At 42.7% G+C, this 23,045-nt stretch overlaps 1 protein-coding gene across 2 annotated transcripts; it reads right to left on the bottom strand.

The window, feature by feature from the left end:
• Positions 1 to 1,326: 1,326 nt before the first annotated feature.
• LOC117894154 (transcription factor Sox-1) lies at positions 1,327 to 20,112 on the bottom strand. 2 transcript variants are annotated; one of them, XM_034801051.1, is made up of 7 exons: positions 19,606 to 20,112; positions 13,866 to 14,626; positions 13,634 to 13,797; positions 7,120 to 7,186; positions 6,933 to 7,060; positions 4,809 to 4,903; positions 1,327 to 2,307 (listed from the first exon to the last, which is right to left on the bottom strand). In XM_034801051.1, the coding sequence occupies exons 2-7, from the start codon at positions 14,567 to 14,569 to the stop codon at positions 1,684 to 1,686; spliced, it is 1,782 nt and encodes a 593-aa protein (XP_034656942.1). In that variant the 5' UTR covers positions 14,570 to 14,626; positions 19,606 to 20,112; the 3' UTR covers positions 1,327 to 1,683. The 2 variants fall into 2 exon arrangements, with proteins under 2 accessions (XP_034656942.1, XP_034656941.1); XM_034801050.1 differs by lacking the exon at positions 19,606 to 20,112 and having other exon boundaries at positions 13,866 to 14,671.
• Between the last annotated feature and the right edge of the window lie 2,933 nt (positions 20,113 to 23,045).

The raw sequence follows: 23,045 nt of genomic DNA, 5'->3' as shown, positions 1-23,045 counted from the left end.
AGAAAATCATATTCCTTTAACAATAATTTTAAAATTGAATTTCATTTATTTGCTGTATTATTTATTTACATTATATATATTAAATTATATATTATTATTTATTTATTTATTGTATAGAACACTAATGCCATAATATGTGTGGGACATGAGCTTTCCTCAAGGAACATTTGAAAAACATAGTATAGTAATAGTAATAGTAACCTATATTATTGAACATACCTAAAAATGGAATTTCATAGACGCATAAAATTCATTAAACATATGTTGGTGTATACTATATTCATATACTATGACAAAAGCTGGCCAGCATGAATCTCATGTGTGGAGGCTGCCAAAGCGCCACCTACTGCAGAAGAGCAGCACTACTTCTCCAGAATCTGGTCTGGCAGCGCTATGTAAGCAGCTGAGTTGCCAGACAGACATAAAAATGTCATGAACTGCGCCCTTTTGAACGTTTCCCGCTAACCGTACCGCCTTCTCTGGGCATAACTTCCACCGAATAGGCGTCTCTAATGCATATCTTGTCCAAGAAGTCAAAGTTTTATGTATTCATTCTCCTCTCGCTAATTCTATTGACGATGCCGAGGCGCATAAGAGCGGAAAATTAATTAAGTTCACTTGCATTTTTGCGCACTCACTAATTAGTGGACGGTAATTCCCTTCGTTTTGCCTCTTAAGTCAGCCGCGTTAAGTTGCAGTTAAGTTAACACGGATTCTTGAGCAATCAGAGTACGCATTGGTGGGTTTTGTCAACCTGATTGGCCGGAAGTTGCCCTCATTAGGAAGCGTTTAGCCCACCCACTCTGCAGCTCCTCACGCCATCCCATCCCCCCTCAAAACACTTTTCAACCAATAACAACCTTTCCGCAATTAACCTGCAGCCGCTCGTCTCCCTGCGAAAGTGGATGCAGCGTGGGGACTGCAATTAATTAAAAATCACATTTCAGAACAACAATTTTCTCAGCAACTTGATGAAGGCTGGATTTGTGCAAATATTACAGCACGCCAGGACGATAAACAAAAACTTCGTCTAGTGATGAAGGTTCCAAGAGAAGGATAATTCTAATCAAAAAAATACTGAGTAGATGATGCCCGCCAATTGTAAATTCCATAAGAGAGTACCCCAGAGTAAATTTGGATTTTGATTTCATCATTTTGCACATCTTAGATTAAATGCGAACCACACCAGATAATCATGTAATTTCGCTGCTTATGACAATGCGCCTTTTATTGTTGCATTTTTTGAGAAATTGTTTGTTTTGTTTTTCTTTGTTTTGCTTTGCTCTTTTTCTGTATTTAATGTAGATTACGTTTTTGTGTGTGTGTTGTCGGTTTTTCGCGTGTGTGTGAGTGTGTAGAATTTAAATACATTTATTATTAAGTTTAAATTTATGCTATGCACTTCGATCTGCGTTTAAAACATAAAAAATTGCACCGCTCGTTGTTGGTTTTGTTTTGTTTTTATTTTCTCCATCTTTGCTAGCTCCCTCTCTCTTTCTCTCTTTCTCTCTCTCTCTCTCTCTTGATCTCCACTTCACTGACTTAACGGTAAATGTTGGCTAGGTTTAACTTTAATCTCTCGTTTTTCGGATCGCATTTCCGGGCTTCGAGTTTCGGCACGAATATCCTTCTTCCCTAAGTCATAGACAAGTTCAACTCCTCGCTGCCATTGGAGGATGGTGGTCAGAAGATCACCGTCAGAGGCCGTCGAAAGTCCGCGGCGGCTGCACCTGCGCTGCCGCCACCTGCTGCCCCGCCAGACGATGTCGTGACGCCTACTCCACCGCCAGCTCCCACGGACGCCACGCTGGCCAGCTGCCCGCCATACTGCTGGGCGTACTGAGCGTAGTCGAGACCCACGTCGCTGGGCGAGTGCAGATGGGGCTTGGCCTCCACTACGATGCTACCGCCGCCACCGCCTCCTTCCAGCTGGGGCGTGGCGTCGCGCTCGTCCAGCCCGCTGCTGCTGTTGTTGTTGTGGGAGCCGGCACTGCCTCCTCCGCCTCCACCTCCACCGGCACTGCCTGCCATTAGCAGCTGCTGCTGGTGCTGCTGTTGCTGCTGCTGCTGCTGGTGATGGGCTGCCGCATGCTGCTGGGCTCCGTAGATCTTGGATATGTCGAAGGCATAATTGGCCGCCCGATCCTGGTACATCTTGGAGTCAAAGTAGGCCTTGGTCAGAACACTGGGGTCCAGGTAGGCGCTGTAGGCGGCAGCACTTGCCTGGCTGCCCGCATTGCTCATTGCGTTGCTCAGATACGAGCTCCTCTCCAGGGCGAACTTGTCCATCTGTCCGGAGAGGGTGGCCTGATAATGTGATAAATGTTAAATAAATAAATTACATTTTTGGTGTATTTAGTGATGAGAGTCCCAGACGGAAGCTCCAAGCAAACTAATCACTTATGGTACCCGACCTTATCTCCTCCCCAATGGTAAACTTTGTGCTGTTGTAACATTGATTCGTTCCAATGAACAACATGAACGCCATGTTCCATTTTACATTACATTTCCAGACAACATATCCTCATTATTTGTTACATGTTGCGCTCCTATAGTAACCCCATCGAGCATGCTGCAAGTATTCGCCACTTTCTCAGAGTAAACCTCAAAGATCTGGATTGGGTTAACCTTGGGATTAGTGCAAATTGCTCAACACTTTTGTGGCTTTATTTGACCAACTAATTGTGGACGACAACAACCCCTGGCTGCCCAGCCCAGCCCTTCTGAACCTCCCCCGCCACACAAACCCCAGGCAAACCGAAACCATCTCAATTTAATTTTATTTGATTTGCAATACGTTTTTCATTGCTACACCAGTTGCTAGTTATTCTTCAACGGCTGCTTTTTCCGATGCTGGTGCTGATGCTGATGCTGATGGAAGATTCGGAATGGGAATGTAAACGGGTACTAAGCACATCTGAGGGTTGTTTCGCTTCATTTCCGTTTTGTTTTGAGTGGTTGCTGCCAAGCCATGCCATGCCATCCCATGCCCATGCCCATGGCCATGGCGAGGGGTTGTGCTGCGTTGCGCTCCCCTTTCTGCAGAACACTTTGCTCTGGGCTATAATTATGTTGTTAACACATCATCATCACCATCCTCATCCTCATCCTCATCGTCCTCGTCATCCTCTTCCTCGTCGCAGGGTTCCCCAACTCGGTGCTCGAGCTTGTGTGCCGAGAGCGTTTTGGATTACAATTTGATTTGATTTGCACCCAATTGGGAATTAATGTGGATTCGTAAATATTTTGATGCCTTGCTGTTACTGTGGACATTTCGTTTGTCTCGGCTCTGTGGGTTCAGTTAATTGATTTAGAGCCCGGTTATGTCTGAGTGGGTTATGTCATGTGTGTTGTGTTGTGTTGTCGAGCAGGTGTGCAGTGCGATGTCACTCGGTGTTTGGTCAGGGATTTTGTGTCAGCTGTGTCAACATTGCACTTCAATTGGAGAGGGAGTCCTTTGCTCTATTTATCTCGCATACAAGTATGTATAAGAACATATCTACATATATTTAGTGAGTGATACACGCATAGGAAGTTTTACGGAATACCTGCGATGGTTAATGATGTAGGAAGTGTATCAGTTAATTGCAGCTAACAACCACACGGGTGATGTTCCCAAGGTGCACAAAAACCCTCAAGGATAGACCATACATTGGATATGCGATCGTCTCACCAACTATGCCTCTGATGCTTGGGCTTCAGCTTGGAATTCCTGCTGATCGGAAAGCCGTGTGCCAGGTCCCAAGTGCCAGTTGCCAGTTATTTTACTGTCAGAAGCTTACTTATTTGTTTGTCTCTCTTATTTGTTGGGCATTTCTTTCATCTCCCACCGCTAGAGCGCCTCTAGTACAGTGAAAGCCTGTGAACAATAGTTGAAGGAATGCTGTCAGCAATTTGCCCTGTCAGGGATTTGGTCACCGCCTACTATGAAGTTTCGTACAAGATATGGAGGCTCCCAGCCATCCTCCATCCTCCATCCTCCATCATTCAATCAAGATTTTGTTTGGCTTAAACTTAGTCTATTATTATGGTCGAGGAGCGACGTGCGGTGTGTTATTATTAGTGTTAATGCCAGGCCTTCAACACCCGCATCGAATCGCATCTTCAACGCCACATCAATCACGGAGTCAAATAGGCTTCTGCCTCAGAATTACATACTTGCCCCTGAACAGTGCGGACAATGGCTAGCGAGAGTCATGCATTTTAATGGGTGTTGAGGGGGCTGTGTGGCTGACCACCTGGACGAGGAGGGAGCCTCTAAGCTGGAGCTAGTCTTAGCAGCTGCCCCAGAGGTCTGACTAAAACAGTTCCACTTTCAGGACATTTCAGCTCGATCATAAGTCCTGTCACACCTGTCCTGCTCTGTTTGTTTTTGCTCCTGGTTACTGCCTGCCTGCCCTTGTTTATCGCCATAAAGGGGAACCCCGTTTCGCTAAACATGTAATGACAACTGGCTGTGGCCAAATCCTTTGGCATGACATGTCAGAAAACTCAATTGGGCCTGGATGCCTCCGGCTTGCGCTTAGTCACGGCCACCGGACCGCATTTTTCCACCTTTTAAAGTGGGCGTCAGCCGTAGGAGTTTGTAATTATGTTATTAAGGCGGCCCAGGGCAAACGCTATCGCCTCTCCCTCCATCCCATTCATCGATGTACGCTCCGCGAGTATTCATACTCACACTCGTAGCTTTAATTGGTCTCCGCTACCGTTCAGCATTTTTGATGGACGTGCTGGCACTTGAGAGTGTCCCAGTGTTCCAGGGACAGGTGTGGCAAGGGGGGGGGTGGCAAAGAGAGAAAGAGACTCACCTGCGTCGTGGTCGGCGTCGATGTCTGGCTGAGATGGCTGCCCAGGTGATATGCAGCCGCTGTGGGACCGGGAGCGAAGTAACCGGGCGTAATGCCTGCAAGTGAAGCAAACAACCAGAGATAAGATGAGATGAGATGAGCTCGGCTCGGCTCGGCTCGATTTGGACTCGGGTTCGGTGCGGCGAGTGAAAGAAAAAGAGTTTACAACGATTATCACTGTGCATAGATGCACAGTGGTGCCAAGATCGAAGAAGTGTTGGAGTGAAATGCGTCTCACTCTAAGAGACTTTAACTTAATGAGAATGTGGTATAGGGTATAACGTATAAAGTAAATACTAAAATGTAAAATCAATTGAAGTTTCTATCAAAGTATTTTGTCTCTTGTCCACTGTACAATGGCTGCTATAGACTCCCCTTGGTGTGAGTTTAAGTTCAAAAATAATTGCCACTCGAAATATTTGCGCCCTTTGTTCGATCAACTCTTTCATTTCTTTTAAGTACAAATTTTTTCTTTAGTGGTCGCCATTTAATTGTACGCTGAATCAGCTATTTTACTGGAGGATGAGACCGGCCACAGAGGGAAAGAGTGAGTGCGTGTATCCACGTATCTGATAGATACTCTCTGAACGGCACTCATTATCAATTGCCCTAAACGGTAGTCGTCCAGCTGCTCTCTTGGCCTTTCATGCACAAGTTGATAATTGCAGGCGCCGCTTATTGAAGAAACAACCAAATTTATTTCATTGATGGCGCTACGGGTTTGATTGAAAGAGTTTTTCGAGGCGGCCAAGAAAAGCAATTAAATTCGCTTAGACAACAAAGTTTCACTGTTTCCGAAATAATTATTTTCAACTCATTGAAAATTTGAAGTAGCGACGGTTTCGGACGCCACCACCATTGTTATTATTATAACAGCGGATTAGGTAGTTGCTCCATTGTCGTGGATATTTGTTTTTTACCGAACGGAAGCCCCATATTATTTTGTGGGATATCTTGGATACTGCTCAAGTCTCCATTTAATGATTGGACATTAAACAAATAAGAATATGTACGTACGTTTACGCTGGTCAATAATAAAACGTGGCTATTTGTCTTATAAATATTCATTCAAGGAACAAGGAAAAGCCAATTAAATCCAATAATAGACCTTATTCCATTTTAAATTTTCCCTAGTTTAATAGAACTACATATTACATACGTTATGTTTGGCTAATTCCACAGTTGGTTGAACTCTCTGGCTGGCGTCTAAGCCCATATCCCATTATATCCAATAAAGGGATGTAGTGCATTGGTGGGGAAGCGCAAACAGACTAAACAGACTAATTCGGTTTATTTATTACGCATTTCCTACCATTTTTATTATCATTTCCGTTGGGCATAAATCATGCTGGCCCAGAAAGGAGCAGGGCAGAAAGGATCAGGCAATGCGCACGCTTAGACCGAGAAAATTGCTCCGAATTGTGAGGCCAGGACGGTGGCATGGACAGGGTGAACGACTAAAAAACGTGACAAATGCTAATTTAAAACCTCCAACCAACAGCATAAACTACAAACACCACCCACTCCTCCCCACCCACCATTCATGAGCAGGGAACCTCATGAATGGAAACTTATGCTCAGCTCTGGTGGTTCTTCCCTGTTCGGGTCTCCTGCCGCCTCCCAGCCCATCACTCGAATGAGTTGTTAAGCCAGGATGATGACTTCACAGTTTGTCAGTCAGGCAGTCAGATGGGTGGTTCCTGGTTCCACGCGGTTCTGGCTGGAGTTGGGGATAGTTTGTCATAGACTGCTGGTTTCTGGTTGGTGCTGGTTGCTGGTTGCTGGTTGCTCCCCTCGTATCGTGTCACATTTGCATTTGTCTTAAGTCGAGAGCTCATAAAACTCGCCCGCTTATTATTTTCGCTCAGCTTGTGCTTTGCTTGATGAATTTTCAAGGGTCATGGAAGGGGTGATTGTGGGGTGGCATTTCTCCCAGCTTTAAGCTTATTGACAGGAAGAATAGGGTTTTTGATTCTAGTTTATCACACGCAACAGAAATCTGTTCTCGTTTGATCCAGTTTAAGAATTTCTTTAATTTGATCAGTTAAATCTGATTCAATTTCAAATTGAATAAATTTCACTTACCGGCGCGTAGTGCCTCCACGGGCACCGATGGATATGGCATCGGATATGGATACCCATCGCGTCTTAGGGCCTTGGGCTTGCGTCGCGGCCGGTACTTGTAGTCCGGATGCTCCTTCATGTGCATGGCTCTAAACACCGAATATTCTTTGAAATGACAGATACTCTGTTTCACATGTCCAAAACTTACCTCAAACGTTTGGCCTCATCGATAAACGGACGTTTCTCCTCCTCTGTAAGCAACTTCCACTCTGCCCCTGGAAGGGATTTCGTTTAAAATGGGGCTCGTTAATCCATTAGTAACATTTGGTTTAGGGGGATTGGGGACAGACAACACTCAATGCTCTTGTCAAATGCTGGCAACAATCGAAGTGCACTCACGAGAAGCTGTCAAACATAAACATAGTTCCCTACTTGGGGCTTGGGGCCAAAAACTTGTCTTGTCTGTTGAAGAAGGATAACAACAACCAACAATGTCGTTGTCAGTTCAGTTTTCTCTTGTCTCACCCTCAGCCTATCTCCCTCTAACCCTATCTATCCGTCTCTTTCCCCACCATTCTTGCCTGCCTTTAGTTCCATTCGATTCTGACGAGCTTGTGTTGGCCCCAGCAGGTGGTTTTGGGTTGCCTTCATTATTCGGAATATTTCGGATAGGGGTCGGTCGAGCACAGCGCAGATCCTTCTTGAGGGCGTTGGCTGGGACGTTTACACATACATACATAGATACACGTGCCACACAATCAAACAGATAAGAACATACATACTTATGTATGTATATGTATATTTAAGTGGCACACAGGGTAGCTTTTGGAGACCTACGGAGCTTATATCCCAGCTCCGGTTCATGCTGTGTGTGTGTGGAAATTGCAAATGTTTTCAAGTTAATGTAAAATATTATAATGACATGTGTCATACGAAGTCTGAAGTGAGGGAGGGAAAGATAACGCAATGGGCATGGGGTCATGGTAGGAGTCTATTGCCACGAGATTGGGGGTCGGGATGAGAGCTTTGGAGAAATTATGGTTGAATTCCGTTCTGAAAAACCAATTGATCGTGCTAAAACATATTTCTATTACATTTACTATAGAATATCCCTATTGTATAGAAAAATATTATATATTTAATGGAAAACTAAGTAAACACACTTATCATCCACTGTAATCTTCTTAAACGAAAACGTCGTTCCCTAATCACAAAAGAAAATCCAAGAAAATTTGGACATATTGTATATAAATTAGTTGATAAATTGCCGGCCAGCTGGGTGTGCAGGGGACAGGGACAATTCGCTAATTAGTTATAACGTGTAATTTTAGTGGCTTGTCAGGCAGACACAAAGCCAGAATAGTGCCACACATGTGTGAATACAAAGATGCACACATGGGAGATATGTACTTACAACACACATTGTTGTGACAGCTCCCTTTATAGCCAAGAAGGAAACGAAATGAAACGAGTGTCAGACTCAGGCTCAGGCTCTGGCTCTGCCTGTGGCCCACACAGGGACCCACAACAAGTCAGATAAGGCAACAAAAACTATAACAAAAGGCCCAATACAAAAGCTCAATTGTACAGCCAGAATCTCCCGACTCCCCCTGGCCAACCACTCATAATGGTAAAATACTAATTTATAGATACATTGATAGCGTCCCAGTCTCCTGTCCCCTGTCCAGTGCCAAGTGCCTTCAGCCCATCAAATGAGCAACTTCTCGGTGCTCTCCTTCTGTGTGCGACACCTTCAAGAGAATGCCAGCCTGGGGAGCGGGTAACAAGAGTTGAATGGTGCACTGGACGTTATAATAAACAAGACACAAGCAGAGGGTACGCTACGGCATGGAAAACATCTACAAGTTGAGCAGTTGAATAAACTACGAGTAAGCCCACAAAAGGATGACAATGACAATGTCTATGTTTGTCCAATGTCTATGATGTTGGCGCCCCTTGACCAAATATTGCACAAAGAAAGCTGTGGACGGGGAGGAGTTTCGGTCTCTCCCTATCCCCATCCGTTTGTCTGGTGCGTTGACTGGCGTAATAATTGATAGGAAAAACAAGCCATAAGTAGCAAAATGTTGCAACCTTACCGAGGCTGTTTCTGGTACAATTCTGGTTCAATTAACAAGTTTTTCCGGCCTGGAAAATGCTGCACGTTAACCCACAGAGCAAATATTTAACCGCCACCGGCTCCAATTGCAATTTACAGTTTATGTTGGGCTCTGCAGCTACACTTTACACATATGTACATAATTTTGTACGTGTGTTGACCAACTACATGTTCCTGTCCCACATTCACACATTGGGACACAATCGGGCTACTTATGGGATTACTTTGCTTCTGTTCTGTTCTGTTCTGTTCTGCTCTGCTCGGGGCGCACTCATAACATGGAGAGCGATTCAACTGTTTGTCCAGCAATTTAATGCTTTGGGAGACTGGGAATTTTCCTCCTTCTGTTGTTTGACCAGTCGAAATTTGTTTTATTTACTTAGCTTTTGTGTGGCAGAAATGTGAGCCGAAAGGTTAAAATCTTGGCTGGACATTTCGATGTGTTGGAAAATGCGTAAACTTGTTAGACTAGAAAAAAATGCACTTAACTTAATGTGACAAATATTCAAATGTATTGAATTGAAAAGAGGATAGAAATGGTCAAGTTTAATATGATTAGATACATAAGTACAATGAACGGTTACATATTAAAATAATAATTATATTTTATTTCCGAACTAAATTTGTAACACTATTACCATAATTGAAGTGTTCGACATATTTCTTGTCCTTTACACATGTACATATGTATGTATACTAAGCCGATAACATCGACTTACCCTTTTGGACCTCTTGATGCTGGTCGTGACTGGTCCCTTTCAAAAAAATTGCCCCTTATTTGTTCCGCTTGTTTTTGCTCTTGATTGAGCGTACTGTAATTAAGAGGGCACCGTTTGTGTATAGCCCCACAGACACAAATCCACACAGCCACACACCTGTCAATTGCAAAGGCAGCGGCGGCGTAACCTTCACGCCCACTCACCCCTCCAGACCTTTTCTCGAAAGCTTTTCCAATTTCAAACTAATCAATTGTTTGCATTTTATTGTGCAACAAAAGGTTCTCGATGGTTGAAGCATCGGAGGGGTTTAGGCAGAGAAGCAAAAAGGCTTGAGAGTTCAACCTTTTGTGCTCCAAAGCCAAGTCTCTTCTTCTGCCACGAGTTTGCCATTGTTCCGTTCAGGCAGTCATTTATTCAGTCGTTCAGTCAGTCTAACTGTTCATTCATCTAGCTCTCTTTTTACATTGTTTGGCATTATTTAATATTCCCGCAGGAACAGGCAGTAACGAAAGAAGGAGCAGCAGCTTTGATTAAACAAAATAAAGAATGCGGATTTGACAGGTTTTTCAATTATTGAGGAAATACAAAAAAAAAAAAAAAAAAAAAGTTTGTAAAAGAGGTTTTATATACATATGTACATACATACATACATATGTATGAATGTACACACATACATATGTACATAGCTAGACTCCCAGGAAGGATCTTTTGATAAGTATCTTTGGAAATCGGTCGATTGGCAAATACCTATGTATATCAGTTTTGGCAAAGATTTTCTTCCAGAGGCTTCTACGTCCATAACTGGTATTTGAGTTCCTACATATTAAAGGTACATACATTTTCCGCAAAGATCTGACTGTTGTTATTGCTGTTGTCGCCTTTTGTTTCGGATGCTGCTGTTGTTGTTGGTAATTCAAATTTCCAGACAGTAATTAATGACAGTTACAATTTCAATTAAGCCCGGGCTCAACACAGAATTGTTTTCTATAACATTCACTTCGTTGTTGTTGAAGTTTTTTCCTTCTCATTCACATTTTTTTTTTTTAATTCTGCCCGTTTTTGTTGCATCTTTTGTTGGGCTTTGTTTTTGTTTCTGTTTTGTATAATAAAATAAATGGCATCGCCGGCGGCAAACGGTGGCGGTGACGGTAACGGCGTCGGAGGCTGCGCCTGAAGAGGCCTCTCCACAGTTGCCAGTCCTTCTCTCTCTGCCTGTCTTTCTCTGTCCCACGCACACCCTCGTCTCACACACACACTAACCATTGCTCTCTGTCTCTTTCTTTCCTGTATGTGTGTTTGGTGAAAAAGTAACTTTCGCGCCGCCATTTTTTGTGGCGCCTTTGTCTAGGGCACAGTTTTTTACTCTTCCTCCTTTTCCGCCCACTTTTGTGCCTTTTTCTGTTTGGCAATTTCTCATAATGAGCACAATTTTTCGTTGCTTTTGTGGCTGCTGAATTATTCATTTAATTGAATGCTGGCCTCAACTCAACTTTTCTCAAGTGCTAAAACTCTGACATTCTGCACTCCCATTATTTGCTGATTTAATAAATTGTTGTTTCGGTTTTGTGGTGTAATGAAAGTTTTCAAAATTGTCCTCGACATTATTAATGGCTTAGAAGAAGTGCCAAGTTGAGTGAAAGCAAGTGAATGAGGAGAACAGAGAAAGGTGGTAAAGGAGCAAGGGATATTTTATTCATAGCAATATTTGTGGCCATATTTGTTCTCTTGTTAAATAAGTAATTCTATGTATGTACATATGTATGTACATATGTATTCACGTGTTTTTATAAATGTTCCTGTATCTATTTACCTCTTAGATTTGTTATAGTTTATTATTTTATTACGAAACTTAAAATGAATATCTCAGTCAATATTGTATATATGTATGTATGTATGGATGTACATACATATGTATGTATGTATATGTGTGTATTTTCATACATTTATGTACTATGTAACGCCTTCAAAACAATTTTGGAACACTGTTAGATTCTATTTTTACAAAACCTTGTCGATGCCAATCCAGCTCTCTGTCCCTGGTTCACTTTGTCCCACTTTCCACCTTTGCAACAAAAGAATTTTGAGAGCCCTTCTCCCATTCGTTCTCTCTCTCTAAACAAACTTAACAAAGACTGAAACTGACAGCAAATATTACACAGCAAAGAGGAGGTAGGGAGTGAATTGTCAATTCGCATAATGGATTTGCCAAAAAAGCAGAATAAAAAGAAATATTTGAAGAGCTAACAAAGCTTTCAAACCGAACACAAGGAAAACCGAAAATAATTCGAAATTCAAGTTTGCTTCCTAAATTGTATTTAAGTTTTCTTCTTCTCGTTGATATGTGTACATAAACCCTTAGACAAGGGGAATTGGAGAAGGTTCCATGTCTAAAAAGCTATTTCCCTGAAAGGAATAAGGGGAATTCCCACCAGAGCCAACCCCTTTTGTTTAAATGCTTCAAATGCAGCGAACTTCCTCCCGCTGTTGCTCTTTGGTTCGCTCAACTGAATGGCAAGTGAGTCGCATTTAATTTGCTATTGTTTTGGCCCAAACAATGGTTAAATAAAAATGCAAGAAAAAATCATTTAACAAGTGCTTCAGTGGAAGATTGGAAAAAGGCACCCGCCGTGGAGTTTTTGTATACAAATTTCCAGAAAAATGATCCAAGATGAAATCGATGACGCTGAGGATGCGGATGAGTTGGATTTTCCATCCTCTATCGCTGTTATGACAGCATCCACAGAACTGATTAGTGCAGCACAGACCAGGCCAGAACAGAACAGCAGCTTCGATTCTCATATAATATGCATGAGCTGATCAAAAAGGTAGTCTAGAGCCAGCCCAGCCATTGTTATGCTAAAGAACTCTCCTGCCTGTCACTTGCCACGTGTCGGATTGAAATTGAATTTACTGCCCGAAAAATGCACGCCCAAAGACCCAAGACACGATAAGGCCTAGACCAGCCCGGGATTAGCTCTCCCCGCTCTCGATCCGAAGAATAAACTACTTAACTTTGCAACTAGTTAAGCGGGGCGAGACAAAGCCCTCAAGAGGCCAGGGCCGTGATTTGGCGAACTTCAGCGGGTGGGTGGCATACTCATCTTGTGGGAATCCCAGTCCCAAACGGAACCCCTTCTTCCAGCCATAATCAACAGCTTCCGCCTCGTGGCTGGTAGCCTGCCGCTCTTCCTGCTCCATTGTTTGACAGCCGCTTGTCACTTTTGACAGTTGCGCTGAGTACCGGAGTTGAGGCGGGAGTTTTGGTTTGTCATTGTCATTGTACAGTACAGTATTACGTTGATTAGTTTAACTTGCATAAGAGGTCGACACATACAGACACACCACACATACACATACACATACAGATGCAGGTACAGATAATGATAAAGAGATGGAGAAGGAGAAGGAGAGGCAGGAAGATGGAGCGAGAGACACCATACCATGGTGAGTGGGTGCGAGAGATTGGCAGGTCGTGTGCCGCATTTTAATTTCGTTTTGTATTGCCTCATCCTTTGTCTTCAGATTATATCCATTTCGAGGGCAAAATGTTGCCACCAGATAGCCAAGATTCTTGTGGTTTGTGTTACACGCACAACAACAACAGCCAAAAAATATAAAAATTGTAGTGAGCCGAGCTTAGCATTCTGGAAACAACAGCTTTGAAGGAGGCAATTGAGCCACCTTGGGTACACAAAAGACTATCGATTTGCATGGGGAATGGAACTTGCTCCTCAGGAACGTAAGCGATACATTTTCAATTATGTCAGATGAAGGACTACAAATACTTTTGACTTGCCCGAGTAACTGGCGATAAAACATAATAAAAAATCGTTTATATTGTCACTTGAACCAATAGAATGAACGCATTTTTGGATCCTACTTACCCAGCCTCTTGGATATCTCTGAGTTATGCATTTTGGGATTATCCTGAGCTATTTTGCGCCGCTGTAGACGCGACCAGACCATAAAAGCATTCATCGGACGTTTGATGTGCTCCTCGTTCTGGCGCTTAGTTGTGTTCTGGATCATCAGGCTGAAGAATACATCGCTGGGGAATAATTTAAATTTGAATTAGTTGTTTGTCTGGCAACCCCGAAAATGTAGTCTGTCGCTCACCTGGCGCTGCTGCCACTGTTCATGAGTGTGCCCATGTTCTGGTGCAAGTTGCTTATGGGGGATGCCTGCGAGTTGTGGTGCAAGTGGGCGGCAGCTGCGGCGGCCATCACGCTGCTCGATGCACTGGAAGCGGATCCGTGGTGTGCGGCACTGCTGTGGTGGTTGCTAGCGGATGTAGCCCCACCCGCAGACAAGTGCGAGCTGCCGTTGCTGTGGGGCTGGTGCAACGACTGAGCCTGGCTGTTGCTGTGGCTGTGGCTGTGGTGGGAGGAGGCAGACGACACCGCCGGCTGACCGTGTGAGGACGAAGTTTGCTGCTGTTGTTGCTGCAGCTGTCCTGAGTGATGGTGCTGGTGGAGCTGGGAGTGGTGGTGTGCCAGATGCAGGGCCGAGTGGGGATGCAGGCTGCTCAATCCACTCGATCCGTTCGGGGAGCCGTTGCTGCTGTTGCTGCTGCACTGATGGTGCTGCTGCTGCGATTGCTGGTGCTGGTGGCCCAGAGCCAACTGCTGACCTGCTGAGTGCAGGTGATGGGCGTGGGTGTGGCTCTGATCGGACTGCTGGTGGTGCTGCTGAACAGCCGCTGCCAATTGTCCCAGATGATGCGATCCGCTGCCGGAGCTCACCGAGCTCAGGTGACTCTGTAGTGGATGAGCTAGCGATAGGCCGGTGAGCGACAGGTGTGTGGATAGACGTTCCATCATATTGCAGACGGAGCTGTGGCCTCTCTGTGGCTGCTATGTGTCTGGCTATTCCCGGCACTGGTAACAGAGAGTCGAGAAGATTATGTGTTGAGCTGAGGTGGTTTGGATTGGTTTGATTTGGTTAGTATTACTGCTGCGCAGATCTTGTGAATTGTTCCTAGGAAGTGTCGGCCCCATGTGGCAACCGTAACAGAGAAAGAAAAGCCAGTAAATCCATCCAATCTTCAAATGTAAGAAATTATCGTCCGTCGCTCCTAAGACAATGGTTTTTGTTTCCCACAAAATTCATAATCTTTCCCCTTTCTGTTATCCATAATTAGTGTATTCCTGTTTTGTCAGGCAACAATTTTCATTACCAGTTCCCCTAGAATATTTGCTAATCAATTAACTAATTGATTCGAGCTTTTAAAAGTATGTCGTCTGTGCCCATTCTTTGGAGTCAGCGAAACAATGCGGAATGGCCCGGCAAAGGCAATGGCAATGGACCTGCCCCAGAGCCACTTGCAAGCCGCGCTGGCGGTTACCACCTCAACTCGACTGAAATTGGATGCGAAACCTTTCCACTCGCCCATTGTCCGGGCCAAATGTCAACCCTTAAAGCCGTGTGGGATGCATACGGCAGCAACAACAGCGACAGCGACAGCGACACCGAGAACGGAGACGGAGATGGAGACGACGTCGTCCATCCTTTTCATTATGCGACCGGGCACTTGAAAACCATTTCTTTCCCATTTCCCATTTTTCGTTTTGTATTTTATTTTTGCACCCGAACTGCTTGTTTTGGTGGGTGAGAGGTGGGATGGGGAACGTTGATAGGCTTCACTTTTAGGGCTTTTCAATCCCACATGTGCGTGCATTATAAGCGGGTTTTACGTGGTCCACTTGATGCCCCGATCCCTCCTTAATGTGTTAAATGTGAGGTGGGAGAGGAAAAGGGTCAAGAAGCCAGCGTCCGGCTAAACGCTTTCAATTTGTTTAATGGTCCCTTTCGGATTCGAATTCGGATTCGGAGCATATCTCGAGTACAATCGAGTGCGGGCGTGCCGAGGACATATGCCATATGCGAGCACTTATTCGATGCCTCTATGCCTCGTATGCCTTGCTCTTTGCATCCTCGCATTATCCTCGGCAAATGTGTCATCTGCAGTGGATATTTGCATAGAAAGGAGAATAGAGAGTGTTCTGAACTAAATCTGGAAGGTTGGCTGTCGATTTTGGCAGCGATATTTCCAAGCAATTATGTTAGCTAGCAAACCGAGAAAGACTCAAGAGAGTAACAATGAAAGTTTGTCCAATAACAAGCTTTCTGAGAAAATAACGAGAAGGGACGTGTGAGACGCTTCTTACGCGTCACAACTTCTATACCCCGTACTCATTTAGTATATACATATGTATGTATGTACCTTATTGTTATATAAATAGGGTATATTGTATTTGTGGGGAAAAAATGTAACACACTGAAGGAAGCGTTTCCGACCCCAAAACTTATTTATGTTCTTGATCAGCATTAATAGCCGAGTCGGTAAAGCCATATCTGTCTGTCCGTCCATCTGTCCGTCCTTATGAGCGCCTAGTACTCAGAGACCATAAGAGATTGAGCTACCAAGTTTTGCATCCAGACTTCTGTATGCTCCCACTGTTACAAGTGTATTTCAAAATTTCGCCCCGCACCCTTCCGCCCTTCCACCCTTCGGTATAAAAACTAAATCTTCTATTATATCTGTATTAAGTGAAAATATAGAGTAATAATTTGATAAAACAACTAAGTAAACGAGACTTCTCTGATTAATTAGAGCTTACTGATTGTTTTAATTTTCCTAAAGTGCGACTTTTATATTTATTGCTTTTGGCATTTTTTCGAATGGAACATTTTACACTTGCAGATGTTTGGAAATATTAAATATTTAAAAATAAAGTCAACTGTTTCTGTTGCCATTTTAATTACAGTTTATTTGCGAAAGACTATCTCAAAACAGCTTACATATTTAATTATTAATGAAAATGATTATCTTTTATGTTTCAAGATACATACATATGTACATTAAAATCTACGAGTATGTACAGATAACCTTGATCCCCATGTAAAGATTCTTTATTTTTATTTACATAATACGCAGTAAGAAACTAAAAGATCATATAACTATGTACTATATTTGTATGACCTAACAACAGGAAAAAACGCTTAAAAGCATTTACTGATAATTGGCATGGGTTTGCACAGAATACATCATTCATTCTTGTTTTTATCGAATTCCAGCCTTTGGCTTATAAATTTCACCGTCTGCACATTATATGGCTACCACAGAATATACGACAATTAACTGGTCAGGTGACCATGGACCATTCATCTTTATCTTTTCGACTCTGTTGTTTTCTCTTAGTGTTCTCCCTCTCTTTCGCTCTTTCTGTCTTTGACTCTTTCTCTCTAGCTCTGTTCATTTGCATTCTCGGCCCATGAACAGCTTCGTGGTCAATAACTTCTGTTGCGCTATGCGAGGCGACATCTGCACTGCTTCCGGGCATTACCGCGTGGTGTTAAAGTAAAAATTGCTCAGGCATGCGTATTAAGCATGAAATTTATTTAAAAATGAGAAAAAGAGGAGCAGAAGAAGGAGCTGCAGGGGAGGGGAGCGGAGTCTTGGGACACGCATGCTCGTATTTGTAATCCTTATGGAGTGCAAACAAATTTCTGTGTTGTCAAGTTGCCTGCCTTTATTTTCATTTCATTTTGTATCGTTTCTCTTCCCTTTTCACGTAATTTTGTTGCAGTTGCAGTTGGTGGTGCAGTGGTGCAGTGGTGCACCACAGGCCACCATCTGAGGCGACGGTTGCACCACCAGCTGTGCACAAATTGCACTCCAGATATTTTTATTTGCTGTGAATATGGCAAGCCAAAGAGCTTCTTCTTTTCTTACGAGTATACGTACATACATATTTACATATGTACATATGTATATGTAGACATACAAACCTATATGCAGCTGATATTTATTTGTAACGGATATGTAACCGTTAAGCTGTTATAGCGTGGGCCTGCAGAGCACTGCATACATTCCTTAGGTGTTAATCTAGTGGCCTTAATAGATAACCCAGCAGATATTTTATGTCTGGCCTTTCAAATGGAGAGCTTCTTTCCTCAGCCTTTTTTTTTGTATCGCAGTAGGAGTAAAAATTAACCCGATGGCCACTTGGGTTTCGGGGGCTATACCCCATCCCCAATCCCCCTTCGAACAGACATGCCCTGTTGTAGCTGCTTCTCGTTCATTTGTTCATCCGTTTGTTGGTGTGTCAAACAAGAATTATGATCGGCTTAGCCACATGCTGAGCCGAGCTGGAAGACGAGTTCGCTGCTCTACCCCAGAGGAGTCGTCGCGGAGTCTCTGCAGCCGGAGAATCTCAATTCAGGTAGAGCTTTAAGTGTCTCCACTTTGTGTTGAAATGTATCGCATCGTAGCCATTCCCATTCGGTACCAATTCCCATTCCCATTCCCAATCCCACAGTCCCTCCATTCAAAAGTGTCTCTTGGCCGCCTGCTGGGCCCCGTCTTCTGCCGGGGCCCTAAGCCGCTGGGCCCCCTAATGTTTGTAATTAAGAACTTTCACACTCGCAACAATCGCCTCGTAAATGCATCACTCCCTACCTCGATTCCTACCATCGTTTCGCTCCTTCTCTTTTGGCTGGTTCAGTGCCAAGTTCGTGTCAAGGGCAATGCAGGTATGGCTATGGATTCGAGCTTAACCGAATATTTATTAAATTCTGTGCCAGCAGCACCTCTCTCGTCTAATGAATCGTATGTACATTAATGTTATTGAATAAATAGGCTGCCTACACAATAGGGTTCACATAACATCTGTTCCGTTCGCATTTATTTGACTTCGATAAGAGACACAAAATAATTCCACAAAATTCTATTTACACAATTGTATTTGGCCTTCCCTCGGGTATTACCTAAACTCTCTTTCCCTAACAAATTTTCTTGTTTGTTCTACAGTTCCAAAGTCGAAGGAAGAGTCACAAGGGACGTCACATTCAATTCTTCTGGCCAATTATTGTCACAAATTTTGAGCAAATATTAATACACATATTTTCTTTCTATTATTGGAGCTAATTGCGTCATTCCGTTTCTTTGGGGGTTTTGACTTTGAACATTCTTCAACATATATTGTTTAGTTTTCGAGTTATACATAGTTGTTTGAGGCTCCTTATCAAAATTAAGTTAACCAAACAGCTTTGAATGATTAAAATGCCTTCGAGGGCAGCAACAGAACTTGATTTAATTCAAATGGAAAATCGAAAGCAATTGTAAACATCAGTCGAGAGGGGCCACAAAGAAACCGACCATGATGTGGCAGAAAAATAAGAGAGGAAAATCATGAAATTATCCAAACAAATAAATCTGTTGATTCTGCTTGTATGTATGGTACTCTTTCCATTTTAAATGTTTACCTAATTGATGGCCAAATAAAGTTTTGAATTTAACAATTAAATCAAACCCTCCCTTTAATTCTACAATCTACAATTCCACCGTCCAATCTTGTTTGAGCTATGCAAATTAAAAAATGTTTTTAGATTAGTTAGGCAATGAACAGGCTTCGGGACATTGCTGAATGATAAATGAGTAAATATTTCGCTTCTCGTGGCTATGAAGAAATCGATCTGGATTTAATGTATAATATTTACTAAGGGAGGGATGGGGTAATAAGATCTGAATATGCACCTGATATCTATGAAATTTGTTATATTAATAAGTGTATAGATATACTGAACTCTGAACTATAAAACCGCTTCTCGGCTTCGATTCTATTCATCATGTGCGCCTTAACGATTAAGGAGTGTTTCTCAGTAATTATTTTATCAACTTCCTAGATCGTAAGCGGATACATTCTATTTTAGAATTATTGATTCGGATGTTCACATTTCAGCATTTTTAATTTGATATACATACATGGGCTTGCTTTATACTCTGGCATAAATATCGATTAGGATTTGTTAGGTTCGTAGGTCCGGCATTTATATAAATTAAGTAGAGTCTTACCTTGGAAAGGTCTGCATTTCCTTTGTATATTCCGTGTTTCCGATTAATATTTGTTTATGGTTTTTTGTTGTTTCTTATAGATTCCACTCTCTCTGAATTGCTATTAAATATTGCAATTGTAGCCTTTTATGATCGTGAGCTGTTTCTGTTGTTTCTTTTTCGTAAAAAAATATGCTTGTCGAACACTTTACATTCATATGTATGTATGGGATATCACTAGTTTATGTGGATTTTTATGCTGTTTGCCTTTCATTCATTGATAAGATACTTATGGATCTTCTCCGTTTGGTTATTGTTATCCCGATGGAAACGATTCTTTGAAGAATGAAGTTTGTGTGATATGAAGTTTAACGAGCGAAATAAGTAGCTTAGGGTTTCACAACTTTATGGGTGTTCTGTTAAATTTTTATTTGGGTTTGTTTTGATGAGGAGCACGTTAGTGAGCATAAAAATAAAACCTGATATTGTTTGGGATATTTTCTTAAGCATAGACCACTGATAGGATTAAGTTAAACTGGAAATGTGTATTAATAACGCACTTTATTAGTTTTGGAAAATGTGAAAATTTCTTGTACATTCCGAACCTGTTCCCAAAGTTTGCTTTTATTTTTCTGGTACAATAAATATTTTTTTTTGCGAGAGGGCTTTAACCGTCGCTGCTGGTCGATGGCTCTTGGCCAGTTTCTGCATCTAAGCGCGCTTTGGCAGCTATTCAACGGATACGTTCCGACGCGTAACTAAAAACTTGGCGCGCGTTCTCTTAGCCCACACGAGCCAAAACGAATCACGTCCCAGACATTGGCCAAGAGGGGATCGGACCGTGGCAGATTGGGGTCGGGCCCTGTTCGGCGACAGCTGCCGCTGCATCGCAGCCTATGTAACATTTTTGCTCCATACATGCACACACAGGCATACACACACACATCTAGCTAAGCAGGCACGACAAATCCTCTCAGAAAAGCAAAACTAAACTTTGACTCCGCTCAAAGCTTGTGCTCTCTCTCTCTCTTGCTCCCCTTCGCAGTTCGGAATAACTTTTTTTGCCTGTCAAAGCTTTCTTTCTTATTGGTTTGATACAAACTCTCTATAGAGTAATCTGAATGATAGGAACCACTCTCTAAAGAGAGCAACACTTGCCTGTTGGTATTAGTGAGAGAGCGAGAGAGAGTGTCGGGGAGCCAGGTGACATTTCGGAGAAGAAAAAATAAAAATGTTAAGCGGCTGGAAAAGAAGAGGGAAAAAGACCAAACCCAAATGAGAGACAGGGACAGGCAAGCCAGAGAGTCATGGGGAGAGACAGAGAACGAGCCAGGGCTCCGGAGGGAGGGCGATTAGCACGAACAGGTGTTGCGTTGGCGTGCGAGTGGGACCACTCTACCAGCCCAGCATGGCGACTATTGCCATTGCACTCTGTGAGACAGAAGCAAACTAAATCCGGCCTGGCCTGGGCTGCGGTGGGCGTTTCCATTTCGAATGCTTCTGGTTGGGGAAGGTTTCGGATTACATGGTCTGAACCGAGCGGGCAGCAGGCATGGTTGGTGGGGTGTGCGATGGTGAGGTGTTGGGTCTCACCATTGGGAGTGAGCTTTTTGGGTGGTGTTTGTAGTATATTTACGCTCTCTTAAAAAAAGAAGAGGATGAAAAAAAACACTATCGAAAGCAAAATCAACTAATCTTAATGGACATTCATTTCTGAATTGAACAGAACACTGATGCTGACATCTTGCCCCAGCATTAACATTGCCTTTATTCTAACTCTGTTTCATGGCTAATTCGTAGAATTTTAACGCATTTAAAGAAGCAGCGCATTGTCGGTATAATAACATTCAGAATATATGGTATAAAACATACATATTACATATGTACTACATACATACTTATGTAGATATGTATACATACATATGTATGTATGCACATTTATACTACAGTTTCAGACATCACTGGGATGAACCCTCATCTATGGTGACATACTGTTTTTTTTAATAGATATTGGCAATAAAAGGTAAAAAGTTAAGAATTGTTTGTTTATAGAATGTAGTTATGTTTAAAAAGAACAACCATATTGAAATAATGTAATGCCATTAAAAACTCTATACATTGATTAGATTGCCTAAAATGTACAGGATCTGTATGTAAATATGTATGTATGTACATATGTACACTCCCACTGTCAGACATTTGATCAGGGCTCGCTTGCATGTTGCATCATGGCATGTACCCAGAATTTACCCCTTATGATGGATCTACTATTGCATTTTCCATGTCTGGAATATTGTTGTGTCAATTTCCTTTGGTGTTGGTGGGTTGCCACGACAACAACCACTCGGGCACTCGACTCCTGCCTGACTCCACCACTGGCATTCGGCCCGCTTTGTTTCACAGCTTTTTGTGTGAGTGACTGGGTCTTGGGAAGGCAGGGTACACAGCAGGTGTTGCCATTGTTTTTGGGGCGGTTTTTAGCGCATTTTGATTTCCATTCCTTTTGTCGTCTGGCACTTGGGTTTCATTTTAATTAACAACAAACTAATGACAAACAGGCTTGGTATACCTACCGTATAAAGAGTACCTGCAAGCACTCTAATTTAATTTGACTCTAATAACCAAGCTTATCTCATACGAAAAATGGCGATGGACACTCTGCCAGAGACTTTGTGAGAGAGACTGAGAGAGAGACTTGCTGCCTTTTTGCCAATTGTCAGTCAACAATTGCAAGTTAAAAACAATGGAACACATTTTTGCAGCCTTCTCCTAACTCGGGACTGACGGATGGACGGTTGGATGGATGGATGCAAGGCTGGCTGGGTGGACTGCAACTGTTATATTTATTTGGACCTGGTTCTTGTCGGTCTGCATCTCCTACTCTATCCTTCTATGATTTTGTACTTGGCTCTGTCCATTGTCTTTGGCAATGTCTCGTTCTCGTTCGCTTTTCTCTGTGTCTGTCTCTCTTTCTCTGTTAGTCACCCATTGTAGTTATACACTGCACTCACCTGAATGCCCAAAATGGCTCTTATGGCCATAGGAAAGGTTTTGTTCGACCAAACAAATGTCATAGAACCAAGTGGGACGATATACGATATCTGCCATTAGGTTTAAAAAGCATTCGGACAAACGAATACATAAAAATATATATTATATCGTGGACTCATGGAGTTAAAGAGATTGTTAATTTGCCATATAATCCATTTTGTCGTGTAATTAGTACAGTGTCATGCACCATAATTTCTACACTAGTCCTCAGCAATAAACCGCCATTTTATCTTAGATATTCACACACTAACTTGGTCCGAATTGGTGACCTCGATAGCTAAGGGAATCTGCACTCTCTAATCGTTCCATATGCAAATTTGGTTTTTTATCAGAGCATTCAATGTTCTCCATTCCTCTCGCATCTTTCTTTTCTACCAGCCTTCTCTTTTAGCTCCCTTCTCTCTCTGCCC

The sequence above is a fragment of the Drosophila subobscura genome, chromosome J, assembly GCF_008121235.1.
Source record: "Drosophila subobscura isolate 14011-0131.10 chromosome J, UCBerk_Dsub_1.0, whole genome shotgun sequence".
Classification (NCBI taxonomy): Eukaryota; Metazoa; Arthropoda; class Insecta; order Diptera; family Drosophilidae; genus Drosophila; species Drosophila subobscura.
The sequence above is the reverse complement of the archived record's forward strand: the minus strand, read 5'-3'. Positions and strand labels throughout refer to the sequence as shown.

Excerpts from the sequence above, each read along its gene's own strand:
- LOC117894154 (XM_034801051.1), bottom strand. The coding sequence starts at position 14,569 with ATGATGGAACGTCTATCCACACACCTGTCGCTCACCGGCCTATCGCTA. Across the intron at positions 13,798-13,865 it reads AACAGTGGCAGCAGCGCCAG|CGATGTATTCTTCAGCCTGA; the intron begins GTGAGCGACAGA and ends ATTATTCCCCAG. Across the intron at positions 2,308-4,808 it reads CGACGCCGACCACGACGCAG|GCCACCCTCTCCGGACAGAT; the intron begins GTGAGTCTCTTT and ends TCACATTATCAG.